The sequence below is a fragment of the Acanthochromis polyacanthus genome, chromosome 13 (assembly GCF_021347895.1).
Source record: "Acanthochromis polyacanthus isolate Apoly-LR-REF ecotype Palm Island chromosome 13, KAUST_Apoly_ChrSc, whole genome shotgun sequence".
Classification (NCBI taxonomy): domain Eukaryota; kingdom Metazoa; phylum Chordata; class Actinopteri; family Pomacentridae; genus Acanthochromis; species Acanthochromis polyacanthus.
Window position 1 is genome coordinate 6,302,854 of NC_067125.1, and position 25,984 is coordinate 6,328,837.

The following is a 25,984-nucleotide window of genomic DNA, read 5'->3' on the forward strand; positions in this document are numbered from 1 at the left end:
TTGGACGGAGCCACGCGGAAAAACATGGCAGAGGGCCAGGACCTACTCGTAGCTGAAGTCTAGAAATATGTGCACTTAAAAGATTCATCACACAGAGATCACCGTGGTAATTGGGTTTTGTGAAATTAAAGCTAACTGCTGAAATGCAACTACTTGGTAAAATGCCGTGTTTTAAGTGGTGTAAGCAATGGAAAACTTCTTCTTCTCTAGTTTACTACTAGAGTAAACCAGGTAGACGTGTGTTTGAGACAGGCGTAAACTAACCGTGACGTCACCCGAGAAAATGATGCCCGGATTTTGCTACTTCCTGGTCGCCATTTTGGATTTTTTTGGAGCCAGTGACGTAAAAAGCGTCATCAAAGAGGCTGGACCGGAGAACAACTAGGGGCAGGACTAGTCTATGGGACTGTCAATCAAGTATAGCCACGCCCCCTGGCTCCTCCTACTTTAACGATTTATTTAAAATTCAGTATTGATTTATTTTAAGATCGACCACCTGATCTCTCATTTTGACCATGAAAACTAACGGGAAAATAATCCTGAGCTGCAGAAAATCAGTCGTATCAAATTTTATTTTTTCCAAAAATGAATTGGAGTCTATGGAGCAAAAGCTTTTTGGAGCCAACCCTAGCGGACGGCGTGATATTGCAAGTTTTTGACACTTCCGAGTGGGCTTCAATTTTGGAGCCAGATGCTACGTCCACTTTATATGCAGTCTATGGTTTGAGATACATTGCCCCCTGCAGTTTGGGAGCAGATGCCGCCCAAAGTATAAATGCACACACGTTCTCACACGGATTTCCAGGCGTCTCATTTCCGTACGTCTCGTTCGTGCGGAAAGCATAACTCAGCCTTAAGGCACTGGAAAAAATTGGTTTTGCATTTTTGTCAGTGCATCTACCACTTTGCATATTATTGGGTGTCTGTACAGAGATATGGAAAACTTGGGTTGGGTTTACTTGGTCTAAAAAAATGACATCAACTTCCTGCAGTAACTTGGCAGGTGCAGAGTGGTGCGACCGTTCAGAAACGGTCCATAACCTGTCCGTACAGCTTTTCTGTTTCCACTGTGGTGTAGAATTCAAGAGCCCTGACCATGATGCTACCTCCACATGCAACGAAACAACAACACATAGTAGTTACTGGATGGAGCTCTAGTGTGACAAATAGAACAATATGTTAGCATATATAATGAATTTTGCACTGAAGATGGTTTTAGAGAGAAGAACGCTGCTATTTGATCAGGACACTGAGAGGACAGAGAAATGCTGCTTATGGTGCTTTCAGAGCTTATCCACTCAGCATTTGTCTTCTCTGAGTTTAACCATGGGCTGCATAGTGGATCGGTGGAGCTAGAAGATCCCTGGTTCACATCCCAGCCTTCCCGGGATCTTTCTGCATGGTATCTGCGTGTTCTCCCCTTTTCTCCTGATACTCCAGCTTCCTCCCACATTCCAAAAACATCCTGAGGTTAATTGGTGATTCTAAATTGTCCATAGGCGTGAATGTGAGTGTGATTGTTTGTCTGTATATGTAGTCCTGTGATAGACTGTTACCTGACCTGCATTCACCCTAAGTCAGCTGGGATAGACTAAGGAGTAAGCGGTGTATAGATGATGGATGGATGAATGGAGTTTCACAGATCTGCTTTGAGATCCAAGCAACAATTTTTCAGAGCTGCTATCCTGAGAATAGGTATATTTCTCCTCTGAAATTGGCCTTGAAAGAGGTTGTAGAGGGCAGTCAGAGCACACTTCAAGGTTCCGGCCACCCTAAAACTACATCTGCTGTGTGTTTATATATAATATATAGGATCATGTGGAGACAGAACTTGTGCACTACAGGCTGGTATAGAGGAAGTACAGTTTAACATAGTTTTAAGGGAGCACTTAATGGATTCTAAGAGTCTTTATGGCCTTTTTCCAAATTGCCTTTCACGCTGTGTTTTCAGTGAACACAAGAACCTGTGCTTCCCATTGCACCTGTACTGACATTAAAACCTGTTCCAAGAGACAAAAGTGTTGTAAAGAATGATTGCCCTTTTTTTTTAAAGACTCTGCTTTGCTTTGAATGTGGTTGTTTTTGTGCAGTATTTTTCCATATAACTACGACCATAGACTAGAGAACACCTGGCTCACACTGACACTAATGCGTTCTAGTGGAACAGCTCTGCAATAAATCCTGCCTTCAAGGTACGGTTTGTTCTTCTGTTGTTTTGTTGCAGTGTTAATGGACGTTTTGGACTGCAGCACTCTTTTATTGTGTTAATGCTGAGAGTTATCTTCAATATGACGTCCATTCCATTCATATCACTGAGGGCTGGCTGTATATAAGACATTTATTCTTGCACTCAGCTGCTGTTAATGTTTGACTCGAATGTGTTGTGAATACCTTGCAGCTATAGGAGACTGTGCTTAAGACCAAACAGAACCATGCATGTTCTGATCCCAACCTGCGACTCGCCAGTGAAGCTGGACTTTTTTCACATCAGACGTTTTGACTAAGATGAATAGCACAGGTGTATTATTAACAATGGCACAGTTCCTTTAAGTGTCCCAGTAAGCCCTGACAGTCAGCCAGCATGTCCAGCAGCCATTATTAATACTCTTGTGCGTTTCCTGCTGTGACATGTCAACATGTCTGCTGTGAAAAAAGCTCTATTCAAGGTTTGCTAGACAGTGATGCAGTCTTGGAGGCCAGGTTGTGTGTTGCACCACTGTTCGAACATAAGCTGTGCATATGCCTGTGGAGGTAATAAATGGGTGGGATAATGAAATAAATCGTCAAATAAGTATATTTTTTTATGATTTATGGCATTATACATTTTTTATATTGCAGAAAAGACAGTTTTGAGGTCTCTCTTTTTCTAGGCTTGGTCGTTTTGTTTCCATAGAGGTGCAGGATTTATACACTAAACACCCAGGGTTCAGAGGATTAGACTATCCATCAAGACTGCACCAAACCCTGGAATACCGTTGTGTTATTAGTAGCATAGTCTCATTCAGACTGACACATTGTTTTGGATTTTGTTTGCGTTAACACTCGGTTTGTGGTGTATTTTTCCTGTATTGTGTGAAGTATTTGAACAGATAGCGTCAGTGCAGATATTAATCTGGCTCCATTCACACCTCGGAGTGAATAGGGAGCTGGTAAAATGGCTCACAGTTCCAGTCTGCTGCTTCTCAAGGTCTGTCGAGCAGCGACCCATCATGAAAGGAGAGAAATCCTTCCCTCCTGCACTTTGTGTTTTTGTGGTTTGATGGCTTTGCTGGATGCTGTCTGCTCCATCAGGTACGAACGCTTTGCACAAGATAGCGTTTGGTGAGACGGAATGCATTATGGATGTGAGAGATGCAGACAGGGATGGTGGCAGTACAGTAGGCTTGTAGGTTGTCTGCAACGCCCTCCAGCCCTCCAGCCCTCCAGCCCTCTCACTCCCTAAGTGACCACAAAGCTGTCACAGAGATTGATGGACAGGAGCAGATAAAGAACACCTCTCTGCCACTTATAGAGCCTCCTCTGGTGTGTGAGGGGGGTAAAAGAAACAAAAGCAGGACAGGCTGTGAATTCTTATTGACCTGAAGGTGTGTTTTATTTTCTACATAACCTCAGGGTGCTGACGGAGTGGCTTCATCAGTGACCTAAATTAATGCGCACGGATGAGATGCGTCTCTTTTTACTCAGCTACAGCTTCTCCTCTTTGCTCAAACAGGAAAACAATGCTAACTATTGTTGACATTGTCATGTTTTTATGTCCTGATTCCATGGGTAGAACACACTGGATTTGGAAACTGAGAGATTATCGATGCTGACTCATTTACTAATGCCAACAAAGTCCTGGCAACAGCTGGTACAATTTAGGACCCCAGCAGACACGATGTGAGCAGCTACTTCATCAGGGGAATTTTCCTGTGGCCAAATAATCTGAATGCAGCATGGGAATAGCGGAGACTAAAACTATCAGTGTACATTACGATTTAGAAAATTGTGCACTGAATGTGAAAATTCTGCTTTCATATTAGAGGAAAAAATTAAGAGCATAAACTTTTAAGATGTCAACAGACTTGGAAACAACACTACATTCACAAACTATTTCTTCCAGTCATTTAGAGTAATAATGAGCTCTATTTTATATACAATACCGCTTAAAATATTTTGGGGTCATCCAGACAATTCCATATTCTCCATAAAGACTCTCACTTTTATCCATGTGCTAACATAACTGCACAAGGGTTTTCTAACCATCAATGAGCCTTTCAACAGCATTAGCTAACACAATGTAGCATTAGAACACAGGAGTGATGGTTGCTGGAAATGTTCCTCTGTACCCCTATGGAGATATTCCATTAAAAATCAGCTGTTTCCAGATAGAATAGTCATTTACCACATGAGCAATGTCTACACTGGATTTATCATTCATTTAAAGTTATCTTCATTGAAAAAAGAACTGCTTTTCTTTCCAAAATAAGGACATTTCTAAGTGACACCAAACTTTTGAATGGTAGTAGTGTACATGTGTGTGTGTATATATATATATATATATATATATATATATATATTATCCTTTATATTTAAACTATCATAGTGTAATCTTATGGAAATATTTTAACATGGTTGTCACTGCATTTAACACTCATCTTTAAGATTTTCACTCTTCCCCTGTTTTTGATGCAATATGTTGTTTTTGCTCGATTCATTGTTTTGTTTTGATGTAACGGCAGAATTGCAGCTATTTTCAAAACTGATGACTGACAGCATTATCAGTGAATAACAGTAAATTGTTTAGACAAGCTGTGCAGTAAATGTACAGTGGACATGATTCCATATGCTGATAGATATGTACAAGCACGGACATGAGGTTGTTCAGAAACAGCCTGGTTGCATTTGCGCCTCTGTCTTTGTAGAGGTCAGCTCTTCTTGATTACGTGATGTCTAGCCATTATCAAGCCACACGTTGCCTGAAGATTCTCCTCCTCAGGTCACTAGCACAAACCAGCTTCAGTCTTCTATCTACAGCTAATGTGAAATACATTGTTTGATTCACATGTCAGCATATTTCTGATCTCTGGAATCCTCAACAGCAATGAGTTGATGAACAATTAACCATAGACATCCCTGTAGTTATGTTTAGCAACTAACTCTCTATGAAGTTCTTTTAATTATAGTGGCATAGTCATTCTTCTTCACAAGAATCATTAAATTCATTACTTTAATGTAAATTTACCTCAGTATAGACTAGGGCTGGACCAGAATATCCGGATATTCGTTCGCTACGGCACTATCTGGATATTAATTTGGTATCCGAATATTCGCCCCCCACCCCCTGTCAGACGTTACCGGGCGGAAACAATATGCCGCATTACTGTCTTCCCTCCGCCTTCGGCCCACATCGGCACTTATCGGCTCATCTCGTCATGTGATCACATAAACATACACACATATGTCTATAACATATACACATATGTCTATGTGATCACCCCCTCCTCCCCCCAGACGAAAATATTCGGAGCTCGTCTCTTCCCTGCGCCTTCGGCCCACTTCGGCTCATTCCGCCGTGTTCTTCGGCTCATTTCGGCTCCTCCGTTCGTGTTTGTAAACACCACCCGAATGGCCGGGTGGCTGCCGACTCTGACGTCGCGCTTCACTTCGTTGCATAAACACAAGAAAAGATGCCGAAGACCTCTGTTGAAGACAAAACGAAGGCAACGAAGGTCGGTTTACACTGGGTTCAATCTGTCATCAGGAATTGTTGGCCAGAACTTTCTAAAAATGAAAAAGGATCCGAATTTTCGGGCCGTCTGTGTCACAAGCCGCCACCGCCGCCACCACTACCGCACCTCCGCCCCTCCGTCCCCTCCGTCGGACGTTACGGGGCGGAACGAATATTCGGATATTCGTCTTTAATAGGGCCCAAATATTCAGAGGCCAGAAACCACTATTCGGGCCAGCCCTAGTATAGACACCTCCCTGTTTACCTGCTTCCATCCTACACCTGTATTAGAGCTGTTATACTGCTAACCCTGCAAACAAAGAGTGGTGCAAACACCAGGGGACTTTTTCTGAGTATCAGTTGCAGTAAGTAAAATCGAAAAAAATTGTCAAACAGCAACTTTCCTATTAAAACGACATAAGCTGAAAAGTCAGAAGTGAGATCATAGGGACTGTAATTGCTGGCTTGGAAGTTCATTTCAGAATGCAGGCTGGCAGAATGGTGTGTTCATGTAGCTACACAAACATCACCGCAAATACCAGAAAAACATCTTAACCCATGAATAGTCAGCTGGCACATTCGGAACAATTTTGCAGACCAGCTTAAAGTGTTGGACTTCCTGTTGCAGAGGCACATTACCGCAGATAAATTGTCAGCTGATGGTGAGCGGTGTAGCTCTAAATGTGGGAGGTATCAGTAACGCTGCACTTACACTGCAATGTGCGTTTCAATTTCAGCTGGACCACAAAAATGTTGTGCAGCGGCAGTCCCTTGGCCTGAAATCTGAGGACACGTGCTGCCGTTGGTTCTGTGTGTGGCTATCTGGGCACCCACGAAAATGCTTGTAATGTCCCCATCTATCCTCCGATGATTTGAAGCTTGTGTTAGGAAGGTCAGGTAAAGGTCAGCTGAGCTTGAAGGAGAGTTGGGAGCCAAACCACAAAGCCAGTCCTCAGCAGGCGTAGAGCGGCAGTTTATGGAGCTTATTAGAAAGATGCTGTGCTGCATAAGAAGATAACTGGGAGCTTTTATGTTCTACAAATGCTTCTCATTATGGTGGCTGTAGCATATGTTTAGTTGTGCTGCCTCCATTTTGTTCCACTACCAGCAGAGCGGTGATCACCCATGGATGGACCCTCGCGGCGTTAACTCTCGTGCTGCAATTTGCTGCAACCTGGCAAATAGTTTTTTATCTTTGCAGTCATCATCACTCTCTGGATTCAGCTGTGTCAGTCTGCGGTGCTGCTGGCACCCCTTTGGCCTGCTCGCACAGTGGCCAATGAGGCCTAAAATGCAGAGATTTACTGCTGCAACACCTCGGCCTAAGAGACAGTCCTGGCTTTTACTGAGTGGCCCTGAGGGAGGCAGTCTGAGGAAGATGGAGAGGAGGAGGAGCAGGAGGCTGATGACTAAAGCAAGGGATGGAAAAGCAAGTTGTGTACCAGTGAAGCTGGCTTCATGACAGTGGCTCATAGTCGTCCCTTTGTTGAAAGTTACACGAGGAAAAGGTTAAATTTGTGTCTTTCTGGCGACATGCAGTCTAGTCCTGCAGGATGTTGGCGCCGCTGTTTTCTGGAAATGACTTCAACACTATGTGGAAGGACAAATCAACCCTTATATATCATCAATCTCTCATGGTTGATGCTTCTTTTGTGATCACCACCCCCTTAACCAGAACACAATGCGAGCTGTTGCTGCAGTGGTTTATGGATTTTTGAGGCCGCTGTGGGTGGAGATATTAACGTCTCTGCCTTTTCTTCAGTGCATTTGTCCTTGTAATATTACTGTTGAACATTGGTGCAGATGGCGGATCCAAACCCCGATGTTAACAATGCAACAAGCCCAACTATGCAGGCGACACTGGCAGCAGCTGCTGTTAACTGGGGGAATATTTCATTATAACTCCTCAAGCTATCACAATGGCATCATTTTGGCATTATCATCTGCATCTGTGTTGCCATAGTAGAAGTTACAAAGAAGAACTGGGTGGAGGGTTGTGTCTGATCACAGCTGACAGGGGTAGCAAAGATACTTATTGTTTGTTCCACACTGTGAGCCACTAAGAAAGTGCAGAAAAAAAAGCCTTTGAAGCAAAAACGAGCCCTTTTAGAGGCCTGCCCTCTCACAGAATCATCAATAAAAGATAAGGGAAGGAAAGCAGCATGGAGATGAGATGGTGAGGCAGTGACAATGAAAAAGATGAAATAGCCTATTTCTTTTCATTGATCCATGTGCCCGATGGGAGGTGCACTGAAGGGAAATTAGTATGTATTACAACAAGTCTTTCCCTTATCCACCCTTTACATGAAAACCGACATGTGCATGCACTGTTAGAGCTTGATCAGCCAAGTGTTTATATGGTTGAAGGAAAAGTCTGGCTGTGTTCTGTGCTTTTCCTGCTGTCAGCTGATTGCATTGCAGCTCCTTCCTCTGTGCCATAAAGCTGCATTGTCGTCCAAAAATTATTCAAACATGCTCTTTCACTGGGTGTTCTTTCATTACCAGGAACGCACATACTGCACTTTATTCTGACTCACTTCGACACACACACACCAGCCTGCTGCTCAAAATATTCACTAGTACGCCAAATCTGTATTCATCCTCAGCTGGAAATAGGCCCCAACAAATGCATTATGTCCCCCTGTTTGTGATAAAATGTTACAAATTAAGCAATAGTTTTGTGACGTGTCTGTAATATTTTCAAGTCAGGAAGGTTGAAACTTCATGCACTGTAAAGCTACAAATTTCATTCTTTTTGGTGTGTTGGACCAGAAAGTCTAACCAAATCTGCTTGGATGCCCAACACTGGATGTGTACCTCTCTTCTGTTCTTGGGGTTTGCTTTGCAGTCGGTTGACATGATGAGCATAACAACTACTGTTCATAGATCGCTACAGTCAGTTGTAACTGTTGCATTTGGTAAAAATTCAGCAGGAGAAAGTTTGCATTATTCAATAAGTATTATTTCAACTGGGTGGAGCTGCACCCAGCTCCACATCCAGCTGGATTTCTGGATATTTCTAGAAGCCATTTACAGAATTACTACCTGCTGTGAAAAAGTTGGATGTAAATACACATAAATAAAGATGTAGATAAACCAAAACAGTATGTGTGAGCAGAAAGTATAGAGACTGTGCTTATAAATGATAAATCATACTGTATTTAAGTTTGGCTACCGTCCCTATTTAAGTAGTTTTCTTGTGCAGTAGTACACTTCTCCTTGTGCTTCGGCGACGCTTGTAGCGCTCCCTAGAAGTCCTGTCATGTAAACATGTTAGCCACCATGCCACACCAGCAGCTCTTCAACTTCAGTTTCATTTTGTGTAAGAGGTGGAAGTCACAGGGAGCCAAAACTGATGAGTAGGGTAGGTGGAGGATGACAGTAGTGTAGTAGCCCAAGAAAACTGTACATTTTCTAATGTGCTGTGTGAGGGCGCATTGGAAGGCCAGCATGCCATTGTGCCACACTTTAGGTCATCTTCCAGTGGCAGATGGGTCCCCCCATATGAGCCGGGGTTTTCCTTGCCACTGTCGCCTTAAGGCTTGCTCTGGGGGTTCAGACCACTTGGGTTCTGTAAAGTGTCTTGACACTATTTGAATTGTAATTAGCGCTATATAAATAAAATTGAATTTAATTGACATAAAGTGTTCTCATTCAGGACATTACAGTAGATCTTTGCCTCAGGACTCTGATCCTTGGGGATTAATTCTAGGTGTACAACCATGCTGAAGAGACCAACGAGCATGCTCCTGGTGCACTCCTGACCTGATTGGTTTTGGCTGCTCTTGGAATCTGTGGCTTTTGACTGTGAAAATTGCTGTTTCTTCTCTTGGTGGTAGCTGCAGACCTACATCAGTAGTGATGGCCCTCTACATGAAGGTTGAATCATCCCAGCTGCTGACTGACAGAATGTGATGTTTGCTCTCTGCTCTGGGGTGCTGTTTATGGAGAGAAATGCAAATGACACCTCAATGACAAAAATTTGTGTAACACAGATCCCACTGTTGATAGCGCTGTATGTCTTGTGACATTTGCTACTGGTACAGGTTACGTACCTGCAACCTTGCAGTGCTTCCTGCATGTGGTTCTTTGATCACGCCTTGTACAAACCAGTCTTTAACACAGCTAACATGCACTCCAGAGTCTAGAGACAGTCAATGCGAAACCCGCCGGACCGATGGGACCAGAAAGTCTGTCGGTCTGCCATTTTCTCGCACCCAGCCGGACAGCCTGTCCGCCACCCTCCGGTGACGTATTTACATACATGGCAATTTTCCGCGGATCCCCGCCGATTTAATTTCAAATCTGAACATTTCTGTGAATCGTCTAAATCCGTTGAGAAAATTTTAGGGGGGGTTAGGTACTTTATTGTCGCCGATGTTAACGAAACTCAAGCGAATAGTTGTGAAATATGCAAAAATATGCGCGATTCACCTGCCGTCTGGCCGCGGAGTGATGTGTCCTCTAATCAGACACTGGGACTGCTGTGGGGTTACTGGACTGACAGCCTGTGCTCTGGGAGGGGGAGAAGCTCACAGCAGCACCTGCTGCTTGTTGAGGACAGTAACTGCAGAATGATCCGAGTTTTCCTGTCAGTCTCCAAAACGGCAGAAAAAGTCGCTAGATTTGTGGCTAGTCGCTTTTGACAAAAAAAGTCACTAGGACTCTTTGGAAAGTTGCTAGATTTAGCGAAAAAGTCGCTAAGTTGGCAACACTGGCGCTGCGCTCCGTATCAGCTCGTGCTTCTAGTGTGTGTGTGAATGCGCGAACTGATGACGTCAGGCCGGGCGGCACATAAAAACTCACAACTCCATTTATATCGGTTATAGTTTTCTCATTTTATGCGGAAATTGTGAAATCAAGCGGGACCCGCATATTTCTTTTTTTTTCGTGGAAATGTGAGATACTTGCGGGAATTATGCGCTGTTTAGCGGGGATTATGCGGCCTTTTGGGGAATAATTGACCCCTGCATAATCAGCGGCATTTTGGTGACTAATGCGGGAATTCATGCGATCGCATAATCGTGTTTTTCTGGAGGGTCTAGTTACACTGGCAGCATCAACAGCTATTTCAAGTGCCAAGGCAAAAGAAACATTGAAAGAGAAGGAAATGGCTGCAAGAAAAGCCCACCAGCAGGAGTTGAAAAGGAAGACTGTCCAGAGACTTACACAGCTTGCTGCAAAGAGAAGAAAATTGGCAAAATAGGAGTGTTGCAGTGAACTGACTTGTATATAGTGTACATAATAGTATAGAACTCTTATAGATTTGTGAAATATTTTGAACTGAAGATAGTGAGAAAAGATTAAAGAACAACTAAGTTAACTTTTCATTAAATTTGCTGACTTATTCAAGTCCAGTGTATATTTTCTTTTTTCCTGCATTTTTTTCAAGTTTAAAAAGATCCCCTTTATCACAATGCAAGCTCAGAGGTCTTTTCCACACACACACACACACACACACACACACACACACACACACACACACACACACACACACACACACACACACACACACACACATATATATATTAGAGGAATTTTTAGTTGAGAAGTTAGGCAAAGTATATATGTTCATTTGGACAGAATTCATTCAAAGTGAGAATTAAACTCTCTTTTCTCTAGTTGAAGAACATGTAAGTGAACTTTTCATGAAATTTGCTGACTTAAACAAGTCTAGTATTATGTTTTTGATCATTTTTATCAGTCTAACTGACTTATATTTTTATCTCTCAGCTTCAGATATTCAACATATATTCTCTTGAAGTCTAAATAAATAAATGATTAAATGATTTCAAAAGATATTGTCTTCTTTGATTATTTTGTTAAATTTTTTGACGTAAATCGCGCTTTTTTCCGTCCGCGCATTATAGGTCCACCAAAAACCCGGTAGGTCCACCAGACTCTCCAGCTGTGGTGGACCTACTGTCCACCAAGACTCCAGACGGTTTCGCATTGACTGTAGAGAGAATTCTGTGTGTTTGTCTATGAGCAGCACCTCTCACATCATATGGCCAGAGTTTAGTGCTGCTTTTGCTTTTTGGCTCAATTCAATTCAGACTGTATGCAGTGGTTGTTGATTTGGTTATGAAATGTAATTTGTCTTGTTTTTTGAAGCGTTTTCACACATACAGGCCCGACAGCCTGGGGTTTTCTCAGGTCACAGCATTTTCTGTTTGCACACATTAACGAGTTGTCACGAGGCCTCGAAAGCTGCTTCAGATCTATGAGCTCTGTTGATCTTTATCTCTCGACATTGTTTTAGTTTGACAGTTGCGCCACTGAAGAAAGAAAGTTGGTCTTTTGTTTCAGAAATGAAAGAAGGAAGCTTGACGCTGTGCCCGGGTTTAAATCATTACAGATTTCCAGAGTTTATGGTGGTGGTTTAACTGTCATGACGCTACCGCTGGCTGCAACCTCAGATTCAAGCCATATGTCAAGCTGATGAGATGTCTGCATTCATCCTTGGGACTGTCAGCAGATCAGGATGATTTGTTACTCATCCTTCTTCTACTGTGCAAGTCTTATGCACAGTACAAATTTGAATGGGTAACAATGTACTCGAATTCATTAGCAACAACCTCCTACCACCAAGTAGCGGATAAAATCTTTTCTCAGGCTGGATATAATTAGCCTCATGCTAATAATATAAATCACGGACCATGAAATGTCTTATTTTAAACATGACATAATCTGGTAAATAAAAACGACGGCCTGGTGCGCATATGTAAACTCACCCGTCTACAGAACACTGACATGCAGTGAGATCAGTTTACCAGTCTACAAACTGCTCATTGTGTACAATTAATGACAAGACCACCTTTATCTGTCACAAGTTTAGCACTTTTCTTTCTCTTAGTTTCATCAAACTGAGAGTTGAGTTATTAAAACGACATATTGGAATATTTTCCATTCTCCATAGTCCATTATACTTTAAATGAAACATGTAATAAATACTGAACTAATTTTAGAATTTGGATTTTTTTCTTATCACAAATCATGTCTTTTGGACAAACCGCAGTCAGTCCATGTACCACACTGCATTAATTTTCCTCGAGTCATTCGGCCTTAATATTCAGTGATTTGACACGTTATACAGAGTAACACACATACTAGGGACCAGAGGTGGGAGATCTGCTCAAAGGATTATATCATGATCTTTAGGGACAGAAAAGTAACTCACGATCTGTGTCACATTCCTCCTCACTGATTTAGCTGATTTCACATGATCACAGGATTAGTTGTGCATATGACTGGTGGATGCCTGGACACAATGAGTGCTAATTTCCAAACTCGGGAATCTCTGCATCCCATTTCCACCCTGATTTTGTTGTGAAGCTTCTGAACAGAAGTAGTGACTCTTGTCTACACTGCTTTGATGCTTCTTTTGAAAGTTCATTCGCGACTAAGCAGCTAGCCCCAGCTCATCCCGTCTCGTGTTTCTCTACATGCAGTCTTGTCAGATCGCTGTTGTGGTTGTTTAACTGACTCACCAGTGAGCCTCTCGTTCTGTGGACAGACTCCAGCTCCAACGTCTTGGACTGTAGCTGGTGATGTAGTCGACTGTGAGCTCGATAGAGCAGTTCAAGGATTACTGTCACCAGCTGCAGAGTTGGAGTCTGTTCACGGGACTCGGTGGAGAGGCAGCTGAATGAGAATCGCCACAGCAGCAGCCTGATCAGCCTGCAGGTAGATCAACACAGGACTGGACGGCAGCTTGCAGTGGCTGAACTTATTGAAAACAGTACTTGCATTTGAGCACTCCTGTACCGTTTGTCTAAACAACAGAGTTAATGCTAAATTAAGATCATCTGTAATGTAAGATCATAACATCATCAATTCCAAATGCTGAGTCATGAAATGGGACTAAAGGCAAAAAAATCAGCAGCTCACAGTGTTGGCTCTCCAGCAGGTTAACTGCATGTGGGGCTTTTGGAAGCAAAGATTGTAATTAAAGATGGAAGTATCGAGATGTAATGCCACCCACCAGTATGCACCGGAGCCAGTTTGACTGCAAGTTAGGAATGCAGGGCGTTTTCTTTTACATAAGACTGTAAAAACATTAAACCTGCCAGAATGTTCTAGGTCAGGCTCTTGTTGGTTTAACCCATTACCCACTAACACAATAGAACTGTGTGTCTGGAGAGCAATCGCTGTTTATTCTATAAGGAAGAGTCTGATTCACTAGTCTACATTTGGGACAGCAGCAGGTGAGCTGTCATTAATGGCTGCCAGTCATCCTTCATATGGCTCATCAAAGCCTTCTAGGAGTGAATTTGCACTTTCAGCTACTGTTGCATGGGCTTCAGCCTCAAGATGTGGTAATTGTGCCTTAATTGGAACTAACACAACTAGAAAAGCACTTCGAGAGCACAGTACTCCACCAAGGCTGTTTATTCCCCCATATGGCGTTGTCAGAAATGCAGCATTTGTTTATTAGTTATTGATGATCAGAAACCACGGAAACATAGAATGTGTCCATTTCAAACAGATGTACCCACAAACAAAATGACCTTGCACAGGCGTGTGTAATGCATGTGTATGTTATGTATGGACACCGAATCACATAACCTAATTATGAAGCCGGTGGTGGGAATTGATGGGACTCAGAAACATCCCCACAATTTAATCATTTGTTCCTTGTAGGGCTGGGCGATATGGCCAAAAAATAAAATCTCGTTTTTTTTTTTTAATTATTTTTTTTTAGTCATCTTGGACGATTACGATTTTAATCGATTTTGTTGTTTCTTTGCGGTCTGTTTGCTATGGCTAGTGCTAGCCATGCCGCACTCCCGTAGCTGCCAGCACTCTTCCCATTCTTTAGGATGCCTCTGCTGGAGGTGCTGGAAGAGGTTAGTTGTGCTGCTACTCTTCGTTTTCACAGTACTTTTGCAAACCTTGCACATGACTGTAGTTTGCTCTGTGACAGTCTTGTCAAAGCTGAACCACTTCCATATAATCGATGTAACATGAGGCCCTTTTCTCGCGACCAACTCTTCGTCTGCTGTTCTGTCCGCCATGACGGGGGTGTGAGTGTTTTGGCGGAAGGAGATGAGAGGTGGAAGCAAACGCCAGTGCACAAGTCGTGAAAAGCAGAAGAAGAATCTGTATTGTTATATATTTAAGCTTGCCTCGATTTTACGATTTGGCAAATTTTTAAATCGTCAGGTTTTAAAAATGCGAATTAATCGAATTAATTCGATTTCTCGCCCTGCCCTAGTTCCTTGTATCATTTCCAACGGATAAGTCCTGATAAGTCCACACCGGTGGATTTGTAGTAGGATCACAATCATATGATTGTCATGTGAACTATAATATTGTTGTTTAGAAATACATTTTCTGGAGAATGTTAATGCATGAGTTGCTTTTATAGCACAAAGATAAAGAAAACATAATTTGCGTCTTTTTGGTATATTAACAATCTGCATTTGCAAGAGTCATAATTTTGACAGTATGAAGAGAGATTTTGTGCAGCGTTACCAAGATCTGCTCACTTGCATCCTGTGTGTCGTCTGCATCTTTTGCTCACTCTGTTTTTGTCTTGCAGGCCAACCTGAATGACTCTCACAACCAGATGGTGGTCCACTGGGCTGGAGAGAAGAGCAATGTCATTGTGGCCTTGGCCCGAGACAGTGCAGGAGCCACCGGACCCAAAACCAGCTCTGTAAGTACACCTGAGCACATCTACACGGAAGAGAAACCCCAAAACCAGAATGACCTGCTTTTCTGTTCTACTACAACCCTTACATTTTGCCACGGCTAGAGTCTTAAGTCTCATTTTCAGTTGAATGTTAGTCTTGAAGTTGCTTCAGTAAAGCAACAGTGCAGCAGACGGTGGGTGTTCACACTTGTTTAACATGTTTGTCATGCTTGTGGTGATGCTATGATTGTTGAACTACACATTAATGACTCCATCTGCTACCACACACACACACACACACACACACACACACACACACACACACACTCACACACACACACAGAGCATTGAACATAGCATGCCAGGTCTTCCATTTGTGTTCTCACTTCCCCACCTGGTCTGCTGCACATCTTACTGGCTGAAGTTTGGAAAGTGCACCTTCACAGACTCTTTACTTCCTTAGTTCGGCACTAATGTTGATCCTAATAGACTGAAGCTGCATTTTTTTATCATGAAAATCTGCTTCATTTTAATTATTCTCTCACTACAATGTTCCAAAAATATCATCGTCCAACATGTTGGACAACACAAACTTTACAATCTAATTTGAAATTTTGGGCCGATAGCTGCTTAAAGTTACACTGAGTCCAGTCACTGGTTAATCTGTACCACTTCTCTTCATTAGACCTCACAGAGTTCTAATTAGGGCATAAAGCCTTAAAAGAAAATGGATATTTTTTAATTATCCCTTATCTCTCTCACCCTTAACTGTAGAGAAAATGTTTTGAAAGAGTGGACGTTTTTAAATGCTTAATTGTCTCTTGAGGGTTGTGATCAAGGGGATACTTAAGCCTTTTTTGTTAATTACAGATTAAAGGAATGATTTCATTTTGGAATTGAGTAGTAGTGTCTCTTGTCTGAGCTTATCCAGAAGAGGTAATGGAGCAAAATCTCGATTAGGGATCGACAGTTACATTTTTTTTTCCACATCCTAAAAAGGAAGCTACTCATTGATACTAGATTCACAGGTGACCAGTTGCGATAATATTTGCAACTGGCTTATAAATCAAAATTACTATTGTTAGATGAAATGAATGATCCTGATTGCTGCTTACGTTGCTGTTAGTGTCACAGACTGACAGTCACTGACTGACAGGATGAGCTACTTCACAGCCCCAAATCCTGACAGTCCCACTTCACAGCTTTCAAAGTGACAATCTTAGAACATTATTAGAGAGCACTTTAAGGTTTACTGGGTGTTTAACAGTTCTGCCTGTCATTTGCACTCAACAACTACCAGGCTGCCACCTTGACACAAGTATATCAGTGTCAAATATGAAAACAATTGCAAAGACACTAGCTTAAACCATCCTTTGCTAACTTTCCAGAGGCTCGCTTTAATCCAGAACCATGGGTTTATCAGCCACCACAAGGTGCAGCCATTAGTTACTTCCCCTCCCCTCTTTGTCCTCAGGTCTACGTGTCCTATGACTATGGAACCACTTTCACGCTCGTCTCAGACAAGTTCCAGCTTTCAGGAGTCAAGGTGAAGGAGGGCAGCAAGCAGGTCATTTCCCAGTTCTACCACAGCCCTGCAGACAACAGGAGGGTAAGTCACAGTCACAGTCACATTCTCTTGGAAAGAAATGAACCGCTCCAAGCCCAAGGCACCACTGAAAGTAAGGTTATGAACATGCGCTGTAACACACCAGGGGCTCTGCAGACAACACTGACCTTCTCAGGTCAGTTGTATGCAATGAACACATGTAGCCTTACAGGTATAAAATCTAATGCACCACATAGAAATAATTTCCATAAATCTTTACAGGTCTGCAAACTCTGACTGAGTTCTTGGGAGCACCTCTGTCAAAGATGCCTTTAGGCTTGGTTATTGAGCCAAACAGCTCTGGGAGTGTTTCAGTGGTTCCACTCTTTAACTCTTCGACACTCATCAAAACATTGCTATTCTTTGTTGTAATTCTTCCTGAATGCACACTTGCCTTGGAGATCTACCAGATTTAGCAGGCTGCAGAGGTTTTGGGTTGATTTTGGATTCTTAACTTTTGGTCCCAAGCCATTCTCAAACAGTGCTTTGAAGCTGAACCATTTTGTCCAGACTCAGTGGAGATATTTAAAGACAATCAGATGATAAAACTTAGGGACTCCCTGGTATGTTGTTTTTCATCGCAGGGCTGTAACCAAATAATAATCTTCAAGTCCAGAGCATTTCTAAGATCCCTTTAACTACAGTGTTAGTCCCGAACAGGTAAAGACTAAACCAACGTAGGTAAGAACCAGGATTTTTAATTTATTTATATATTTGAATCCGTGAACAGATTTTAACAACTACTATTCTGTTTGGCACTGAGAATTCTTTAAAACACTTTTTGTGTGATCCTCTCATGAATGCAAACTTGTGTAGGTTGTGAGATCCACAGCTTCATAATGCTCTGTAGACTTAATAGTTGTTTTTTTTGGCAGACATACTCTCAAAACTCTAAAGATTGTGCAGCTTTCATTGACAAGCAATTGAATTTGAAGAGCCAATCGAGGTTGATCAAAAGACGTGGAAGTGCTCTGACTTTGAACAGGCATTTTAAAAACCAGCGTGTACTTGAAGCAGACTGTTTTGCAACACGTGTTTTCAGATCCCATTAAGGACAACAAGGTTTGTTTCTCTTCAGAAAGGCCATAAAGATGCTAAGGTTAGAAGGGGATGTGCAAACGCTGTTGATTATACAACAAGAAACCTCTGGCTTTCGTGAGAAAGGGGAAGAGGACATATTAAACCTGAACCTTATAGTTCCTGGAAAGGAGCAACCGGCGTGACTGAATGGTGTTCATGGTCTAGATCCAGGTTCTGATCTGCTGAATAAGGACTAAAGGTAGTCTTAAGGCAAAAAGCAGCCTCACCCTGGCCTCCCTCCAGTGGAAATGGACTGCACTTATTTAGTGCTTTTCCCCAACATGATTTTCAGTGTCTTTGCCAAGGACACATCAACACGTGGATCGAACCACCGCTCTTGTGATTATTGGATGACCCACTCTACCGCCTGAGCCACAGCCACCCAGTATACTTTACAGGCAATTAATAATAGTTGTTTCATTACTCTGTTGTATCATCATTACCTACAGGACTTCATAATTTACCCTCTTAGTACAGTAGGGAACACAGCAGTCAGTAAAAAGCTCAGTCCCTGCCTGTGGAGGAACTTTAGCATGCTGTCAGAGTGTCAGGGGTCATTTGTCTGACTCAGGTGGGCTCAGGACTGATAGTACAGCAAAGAAAACTGGACTACATCAGAGGAAACAGGCAGAGTAATGGGACTGGACAAATAGAGTCTAGACAGATAGAACAGAAAGCATGGTTTCTCCATGCCGAACAAAAGTTCACTTTGGAAAGAGAAGGACTAAATTTAAGTTAAAAAAAAATCAGAGATAGCACCACCTTTGCAATCCGAGAAACTGTGCCGTCTTCCAGTCACTTTGAAATCAAACATACATTCTTACATGTATGTTTCTTCCCCTGGTTTAAGTCTTCTTCTACTTCTCACGTTAAACCTTTTCAACATGTTTTCCTTGGAATGTGTTTCCCAAGCAGATGCAAACAGATACCTGCTCTTGTTTTGAGGCCAGCATTGTTCTAACATGCAGGTTCTTTTTATCGGTCAAATGAATCACTGCCGAGAGATCTGAGACCTTTCAAAGGTAATCAGATAGAACTTTTATATCAGAGGTATTGTTCCCTTTGTTCTGAGTTGCCAATGACACCACAATTAGTTTTATTCCCCTACACACTGAAGCTGGATAAAATTTGGATGGGCTTTGTGTCTTGGAGAGTTGCGCTCTAGGCCAGTCATTAAGAACGTGTTCTCAGACTGTGTAAGTAGGGCAAATATGGCCAGACATTTATTAGGCCTGTAGCTCTCCCAGTGTGACATGTCACTTATCTATTACAGAGACATTTTCCTCAGCTATAATATCAATCAGTAACATTAGTATTTGGCTGTAATAAGACTTTCACATGACCTGTTTTAGTGATTTTAAACCTGGGTTGAGAGTTACAGACCTAGTTCATGTAATTATATTTTTTGAGCTGTTCTTAAGGGATACTCATTTGAGTATTTCTTAAGAATTAAATAAGAAGGTTTTGCTACTGTCACATTTGTACTTGGGGATGGTTTTAGCCTAGCTTAGAATAAAGATATTTGAAACACAGGGAACCTACCATTAAAAAACAGAACACCACTGACACTGCAGGCAGGGATACTAGACTGCATGGACACTTTTATCAATCTTTGCATCTTACTCTCAGAAAATACACTAGCATCTCCAAAAATGTTGAACTGTATTTTTTTAATTGCTTGAAAGGCTGTTGTGATTTGGCAAAACATTCCAGATCAATTCCAACATGTTGAGCCCAGTTTGAGATCCAAAACTGGCAGCAATCATGGCAAAATCTTTTGTAAGCAAGAGCCTCATAAATACAAATATAGAATAAATCGGGTGATTACCCTCTGAAACCCCTCAAATCAGCTGGCAGGTTTGACAGACATGATATTTCCTAAAAATTGTCACAATTATACCTTTTGTCTGAGCAAGAAACTGTAAAAATACTGAATTCCTCTAACCAAACTTGGGATATTTCTTCACAATCATTTGATTCTACATCCCTCATGTAGGAGTTAAAGTACATCTTTTACAATAACCTGACTCAAAAACATGAAAAAAATCTGCGCTCTTTGTCACAACCAAAAGACCATGAGTGGCTCAGCGGCGACCAACCGTCATGTGACAAAAAATCAGGGACTAATCCACCAAGCTGCAGGCTTCTTGGAAGCAGTAGGATATGGACAGTATATTCTCTCCAGTTTTTTTTTTTTCCCAGTGTTGGTAACATCTGTAGACACTTGTTGATTGTTGATATCGATCCACAGGTTTGGTAAAAAACATAAATCAGCTTGAACATTTTTCGTTTTTGTAAATGATTCGTGGCGTCATGCCTTTGTCTCGGTGCACAGGAGATATTTTTGAGTTCTCTCTACCTCTAGCCGTGGTTTATGCCGTTTCCATAGAGTGTCGCGCCGTGAAGAAAAATGTGACGGGAACAAAGAAAAGCCCAGAAACTGCTTGGGATTTAGAGGGTTAAATATAATTCTCAAACAATAAAATTATTAAATTAGTTATGTTAGTGTTTTTTGGTTTTTTTTTAGTTTTTTTTTATCACAGTTGATCAAACTGTCCATTTACAGTCACCTTTTGTGGTGCAAAAATGTACTAATCAGCAATACAAATTCTAACTTTAGGATATTAAAAACAGGATAGCCAGCACCCAGAACAAAGTGCTCATTTTAAAAATCAATTATGTTAATTGAGCAAATGCTCCAGGTTTAATGTGCTTCTTGATACTCGGTTATCATTCAGCACAGCATGCTTTTCTGAGCCTCTGCTCCCCGTGGGATGGAATTAGCAAAGCTCCACTGTACATTAGTGATCTGGCACCTCATCTTCCACTGCAAGACTGCACTCAGACAGAACTGAAACACCTGAGGAGCTTTTGTGCTTCAGGGAATACTTTTTTTAATTTTTTTTTTGCATGGCACCCAAACAGTATCTTAAAGAACACAGTAATGGAAATTGAAGAGCTGATATCTCCACTTGTCTTTTTTTTGCATTCTCTTTGTGAATTATCACATTTATTGTAAACAACATAGTAAGACTCAGTCTGTGAAGCAGGTACAGAGTGACTTCTATTACTCTAGAGGAGAAAATAACCCTCACTTTGTTATTTTGATCTCATCAGGAGGATCTCATTTTGGGCTCAAAGACATATAAACCAGAACAAACATTATTAGCGACAAGCTGGGTGTGTCGTTTTTTAACGATGGGGATGTTAACTTGTCTGGTACCGTCTTGCAAAAAAGATGCTTTCAGTTGCATTGTGGGAAATGAAGGATCCAGTCTGTTTAGAGGAGAATATGTACTGAGGACTACACACTGGAACATCTCAGCTTGTGCTTCTTGATTGTAATCACAGTTATTTAAATTTAAATGGTTATTTTTGTAAAGCGATAAGAAGATAGTTTTACTTTAATGTCAATAATCATTTCTGGATGACAAGCTGTGAAATCCTCCTAGTGGATATAATCTTCTTATTGATTCTTCCTGTTAGTCTGTTCTGTGATTCAGCACAATCCGCCTAATGAAGCAGGTCAATACATGTGTTTATTGTGCGCTGAATATGGCTATATTTCTGTATTTTCTTGCCAAGAACATTTTAGTCTAGGTTTTGCCAAGTAATGCGACGGATTACATCATGCTTTTGTTTCATACAAATGCTTTAAATTGCTTCCAGGAGTCTCAAAGATGAGGTTGGCAGTTTTTGTTTTTTTTTGGCATCATTGGGCAAAAACTTTTAGCTTGTAGTAGTGCAAGCAGCTCTGTGAGAAAAGTAGACTGCTGCACCTCCTCCTGGCTGCACTTCTTGTTTCAGTAAATTTGGCCAATCACAGATGTTTTCAGCAGTCCAGTGAGGTCATGTAAATGGCAGTAAAGCCATGTCTGATACCAGAAAGGGAAAAACAACAGTATTGTCTTGAGGGACTTGGGGGGTTCAAATGTTCACTTGGAACGATGATTAGAACAGGAGGTAAGACTGTAACCACTTTCCATATTTGGTCAGATACTGATTTGGTGACACTGTACACCTTGCAGCTGGTCATTGTATGGGTCTTCTGTCATAGTGGATTAAAGCAACTTTGTGTACTGCCAGAATCAGCTTTACTGGCCAAGCATTTAAAGACAGAAAAGGAATTTCACCTTGTTCTTTGGTATATCTCAAATTTATGCTAAATCTGTTCGTCTGGTTGGCTGTAAGGTGGTAACTGCAGTTGTTTTCTTTCTTCAGTACCTTTTTGTAGACTCCACCAACAACTACCTGTGGAACACGTTTGACTTCTGTAAAAGCGTCCAGGGCTTCTCCCTCCCCTTCAAACCGACTGACCTGCTGCTTCACACCAGGAGATCCAACCTGGTGCTCGGCTATGACGGCTCTCACCCGGACAAACCGGTAAATGCCTGCCCTGCCTCTTAACGTTCATCTTCACAGGGTGTTGTCTCATGACATTTTTTTGATTAAAATCTTGTGTGAAACCACAGGAATGACTCAGGCATGTTTAGTATGAGAGCAGTTTAAGTCTGTGTATCTGACAAAGCTGAAGTTGCACTGCTTGTCTGCTTGTTTACTTCTTGTCGATGTGTGGAGGCACATCATTATACTTCTCTGTTACAGACAGGATTTTAGGGGAGAAGTGAGGAATATTTTTACATTTTATAGACGTGCACTACCGTTCAAAAGTTTGGGGTCACTCAGACAACTCCATGTTTTCCATGAAAACTCACATTTTTATCCATGTGCTAACATAGCTGTACAAGGGTTTTCTAATCATCAATGAGCCTTTCAACACCATTAGCTAACACAATGTAGCATGAGAACACAGGAGTGATGGTTGCTGGAAATGTTCCTCTGTACCCCTATGGAGATATTCCATTAAAAATCAGCCTTTTCCAGCTAGAATAATCATTTACCACATTAACTATGTCTACACTGGATGCATGATTAATTTAATGTTATCTTCATTGAAAAAAAAAAACTGCTTTTCTTTGAGAAATATGGGCATTTCAAGTGACCCCAAACTTTTGAATGGTAGCGTACATAAAATCACTAATACAATGCTGGAATGCCTTAATTTAATTTCTGATGATACTTTAAGCTTGCATTGTGCCAAGTTCTCAGATTTGCTGTGATGAGTCCGTTAAATACAGCACTTTGTAACCAGTAGAAGCAGCTGTTGGTCGGTTGTTGCGTGGAAGCTTTTCTCGCTTCCTTGTCCTGAGATCAAGCTCAAAAGCACCAAACGTCTCTCCAGTGTTCTCCTTGTCACATGTGTAAGAGCCAAAACGAAGGAATGAGCCTGACCTACATTTTTACAGTGCACCATCCCCCTCTTCTTCTTCGCCTCTCCTTCCTCCTTCTCCTGCCTCTCCTTACACCCTCTCTCCCCTCCTGCCTCCATAGCTGTGGAAATCAGACGACTTTGGGGAGACGTGGGTGTTGATCCAAGAGCACGTGAAGACCTACTTTTGGTAAGACAACCACCGCCTCAGCTCACGACAAGCACACCGTGCTCTGAAGGCTTTATATATTCTGTAAGTGAGAAATGTCCTGAACTCTCTGCAGCATTCAGTGTTGCAGCATACAAAATAAAGCATAAATGCAACCTTCCATAAATTACCCTTGAAGTGATTATCTCCTGAGCTTGCTGCTTGTAGTTGGATGATTGTTAAACAAAAATAAAATGCAGTAAATGGTAACATACACAGGATAATTAAACTTTTTTAACCTCTCATGCTTGTGTTATGTTGATAGATCACAGTTTTCTGCATCAGGAATTTGAAGAATAGAAAAAAATAAACAGCAAGTTACCTTTTAATAAGATTGCAAATTTCATCATTGAAAATTGCAGGGCTTCCATCAATTGCTGTTTGACGTCTGACCCAGTGAAATACAAAGACCATTTACTGCACTCATTGCTCAGTAAAGAAGCTGTGATTAAATTTTCAAAGGTCAAAGGTTCTTTATTGTCATGTCATTCCACATTTGCACATGAAACAATACGAAATTGGACCCTGGTCCCGGTTTCAGCCATAAGACAATATAAAAACACTCTCATAAAGACAATATAAGCATAAAGAGACACACTAATATTTACAAACCTACAACATAATAAATATATGTGCAGTGAACCATCAGTTAGTGCAATTTTTTAACCAACACCCTCACAGGTTTCAGTTTTAACTGTTGTATGTCTTTTCTAAGCAATGGAGTGGCTTGTTTACCGCAGTAAATATTAGTCCAGCTGCTGGAAACAGCTGCTCAGCTGGAACAGATGTCGAACCAACTTTTTCAGTGCAGGAAATCTGTCGGTATTTACTGCAGCTGATGAAATGTATTTGTACATAGGAAGCATGAATTGGCCTCAAGAGAAGCACAGTAAATCGAACTGACGGAATTGTGTTGGTGGAACATTTGCATGCAGAGGGATGAGCTCTGTCATTAAACTAGCTCATTCTGGGATGTCCCGGTAGCTCAACTGGTTGAGCGGCGACCCATGAACAGAACAGAGGCTTTAGCCCCCGACACAGTGGCCACGGTTGGAGTCCGACCCACGGCCATTTGCTGCAGGTCCTTCCCCACTCCTCTACCCACGTTTAATCTCTCTTTCATTGCTATCCTCTACAATAAGACCAAAAAAATAACTTGAAAACATAAAAATGGCTAATTCCCCCTATAGCTCACCTGTATTAGTATGTACCCAGTGTATAAAGGCTCTATTTCATGGTGCAGTATCCTGCGTTTGATTTCGGCCCCCTGCTGATTTGCTGCATGTCGTCGTCTATCTCTGCTCTATTCTTTCCTGTCTCTCTATTCAGCTATCACTGTCAATAGAGACTAAAATGCTTTTAGTTTGAAATGGCAAAGCTGCCTTAACTGCACATTCCAAAGCCTTGGTTCAACCTGCAGTTTTCAGTCTGGTAGGTTGCTGCTATTTTCCATAGCCAAGTCATTTTTTTTAAAGAAAATGGACCAGATAGTGGAAGTGGAAAAGAAAGCAGCATGAAATGTGTCGCCAATAGCTGGCAACCGACCTCTCTTGGTCAGACTACAGTTGCATTGTCTGGTTCCCTTGTCCCTGCATGATCAGCATAATTTCAATCAAGTCAATTATTAACAGCAATTAATGGATTAACAATTAATCATTGCCACCACAGACAGAAGCACTTGGAGATTCATTTTTCTAAATACTTTCTAGATCAGTGAGGCTCAGCCTGTTCACATCAGATCTAAGTCCAGCTATCCCTCGTCCTAAGCCGCTTTTCATGAAGCTTGTCTTAAATGCTGCCTATAAAATACAACTCGGAGCATTTGCTTCATTCTTCTCTAATTTTAATGAGGACAGATATGTCAGCTATTAAGTGGAAGTCTAGTCAAGGCCTTTGATATCTTTAGAAACTAAATGAGTGAAACGGTTCAGTTTTTTCTTTGACCTCCTCAGTTGTCCAGATGTGTCAGCTATAGTTTGTGTTTATGGTGGAGATGCAGCGTGTTTGTCTGTTGGGATGGGGAAGTCATTGGTGTTACTGTGCAGGAGCAGACATGACATGGTGTTTAGTTTCAGTTTGTCAGCTTCTCCTGTGATGTGTGTGTCTGCGTAAACTATTTAACAGGAAAAGTAACAGAATTATTGGACTGACAAATTTCTGGAAACAGCAGTGAGTCACACTGGCTCATGATTCAAACCTGTAGCTATTTTTTTTTTAATCAAATGAGAGCGCTTTCTGTGATCTACTACAAACACACCTGCTGCAGCTGAATACACTAATAAGCAAATTTTCAACCAAGCTGGTTCTCTGTGAGTGCATAAGCCTCTTTACATGTCCACAGAAGTTTGGAACACAGTTTGTCAGTCATTGTGTCAAACACACAAGCCACACTTGACTCTCTAAAGCACCCCCAGGTTCTGTTTTTTCTGCCCCCGATGTTTCAGCAGCAGTGGGCTATTTTCCAAGCTTGTGAT

The 25,984-nt window shown here is 41.6% G+C and overlaps 1 protein-coding gene across 2 annotated transcripts in view; it reads left to right on the forward strand.

Annotated features, from left to right (window-relative positions):
- Positions 1–25,984, forward strand: part of sorl1 (sortilin-related receptor, L(DLR class) A repeats containing) — a 130,404-nt gene that overhangs the window by 15,111 nt on the left and 89,309 nt on the right. For both annotated transcript variants that reach the window (XM_022210725.2, XM_022210727.2), the window contains exons 2-5: positions 15,255–15,371; positions 16,822–16,956; positions 22,255–22,416; positions 23,425–23,492. In XM_022210725.2, the coding sequence (XP_022066417.1) occupies positions 15,255–15,371; positions 16,822–16,956; positions 22,255–22,416; positions 23,425–23,492 (482 nt within the window). The remainder of the gene's footprint in view (positions 1–15,254; positions 15,372–16,821; positions 16,957–22,254; positions 22,417–23,424; positions 23,493–25,984) is intronic.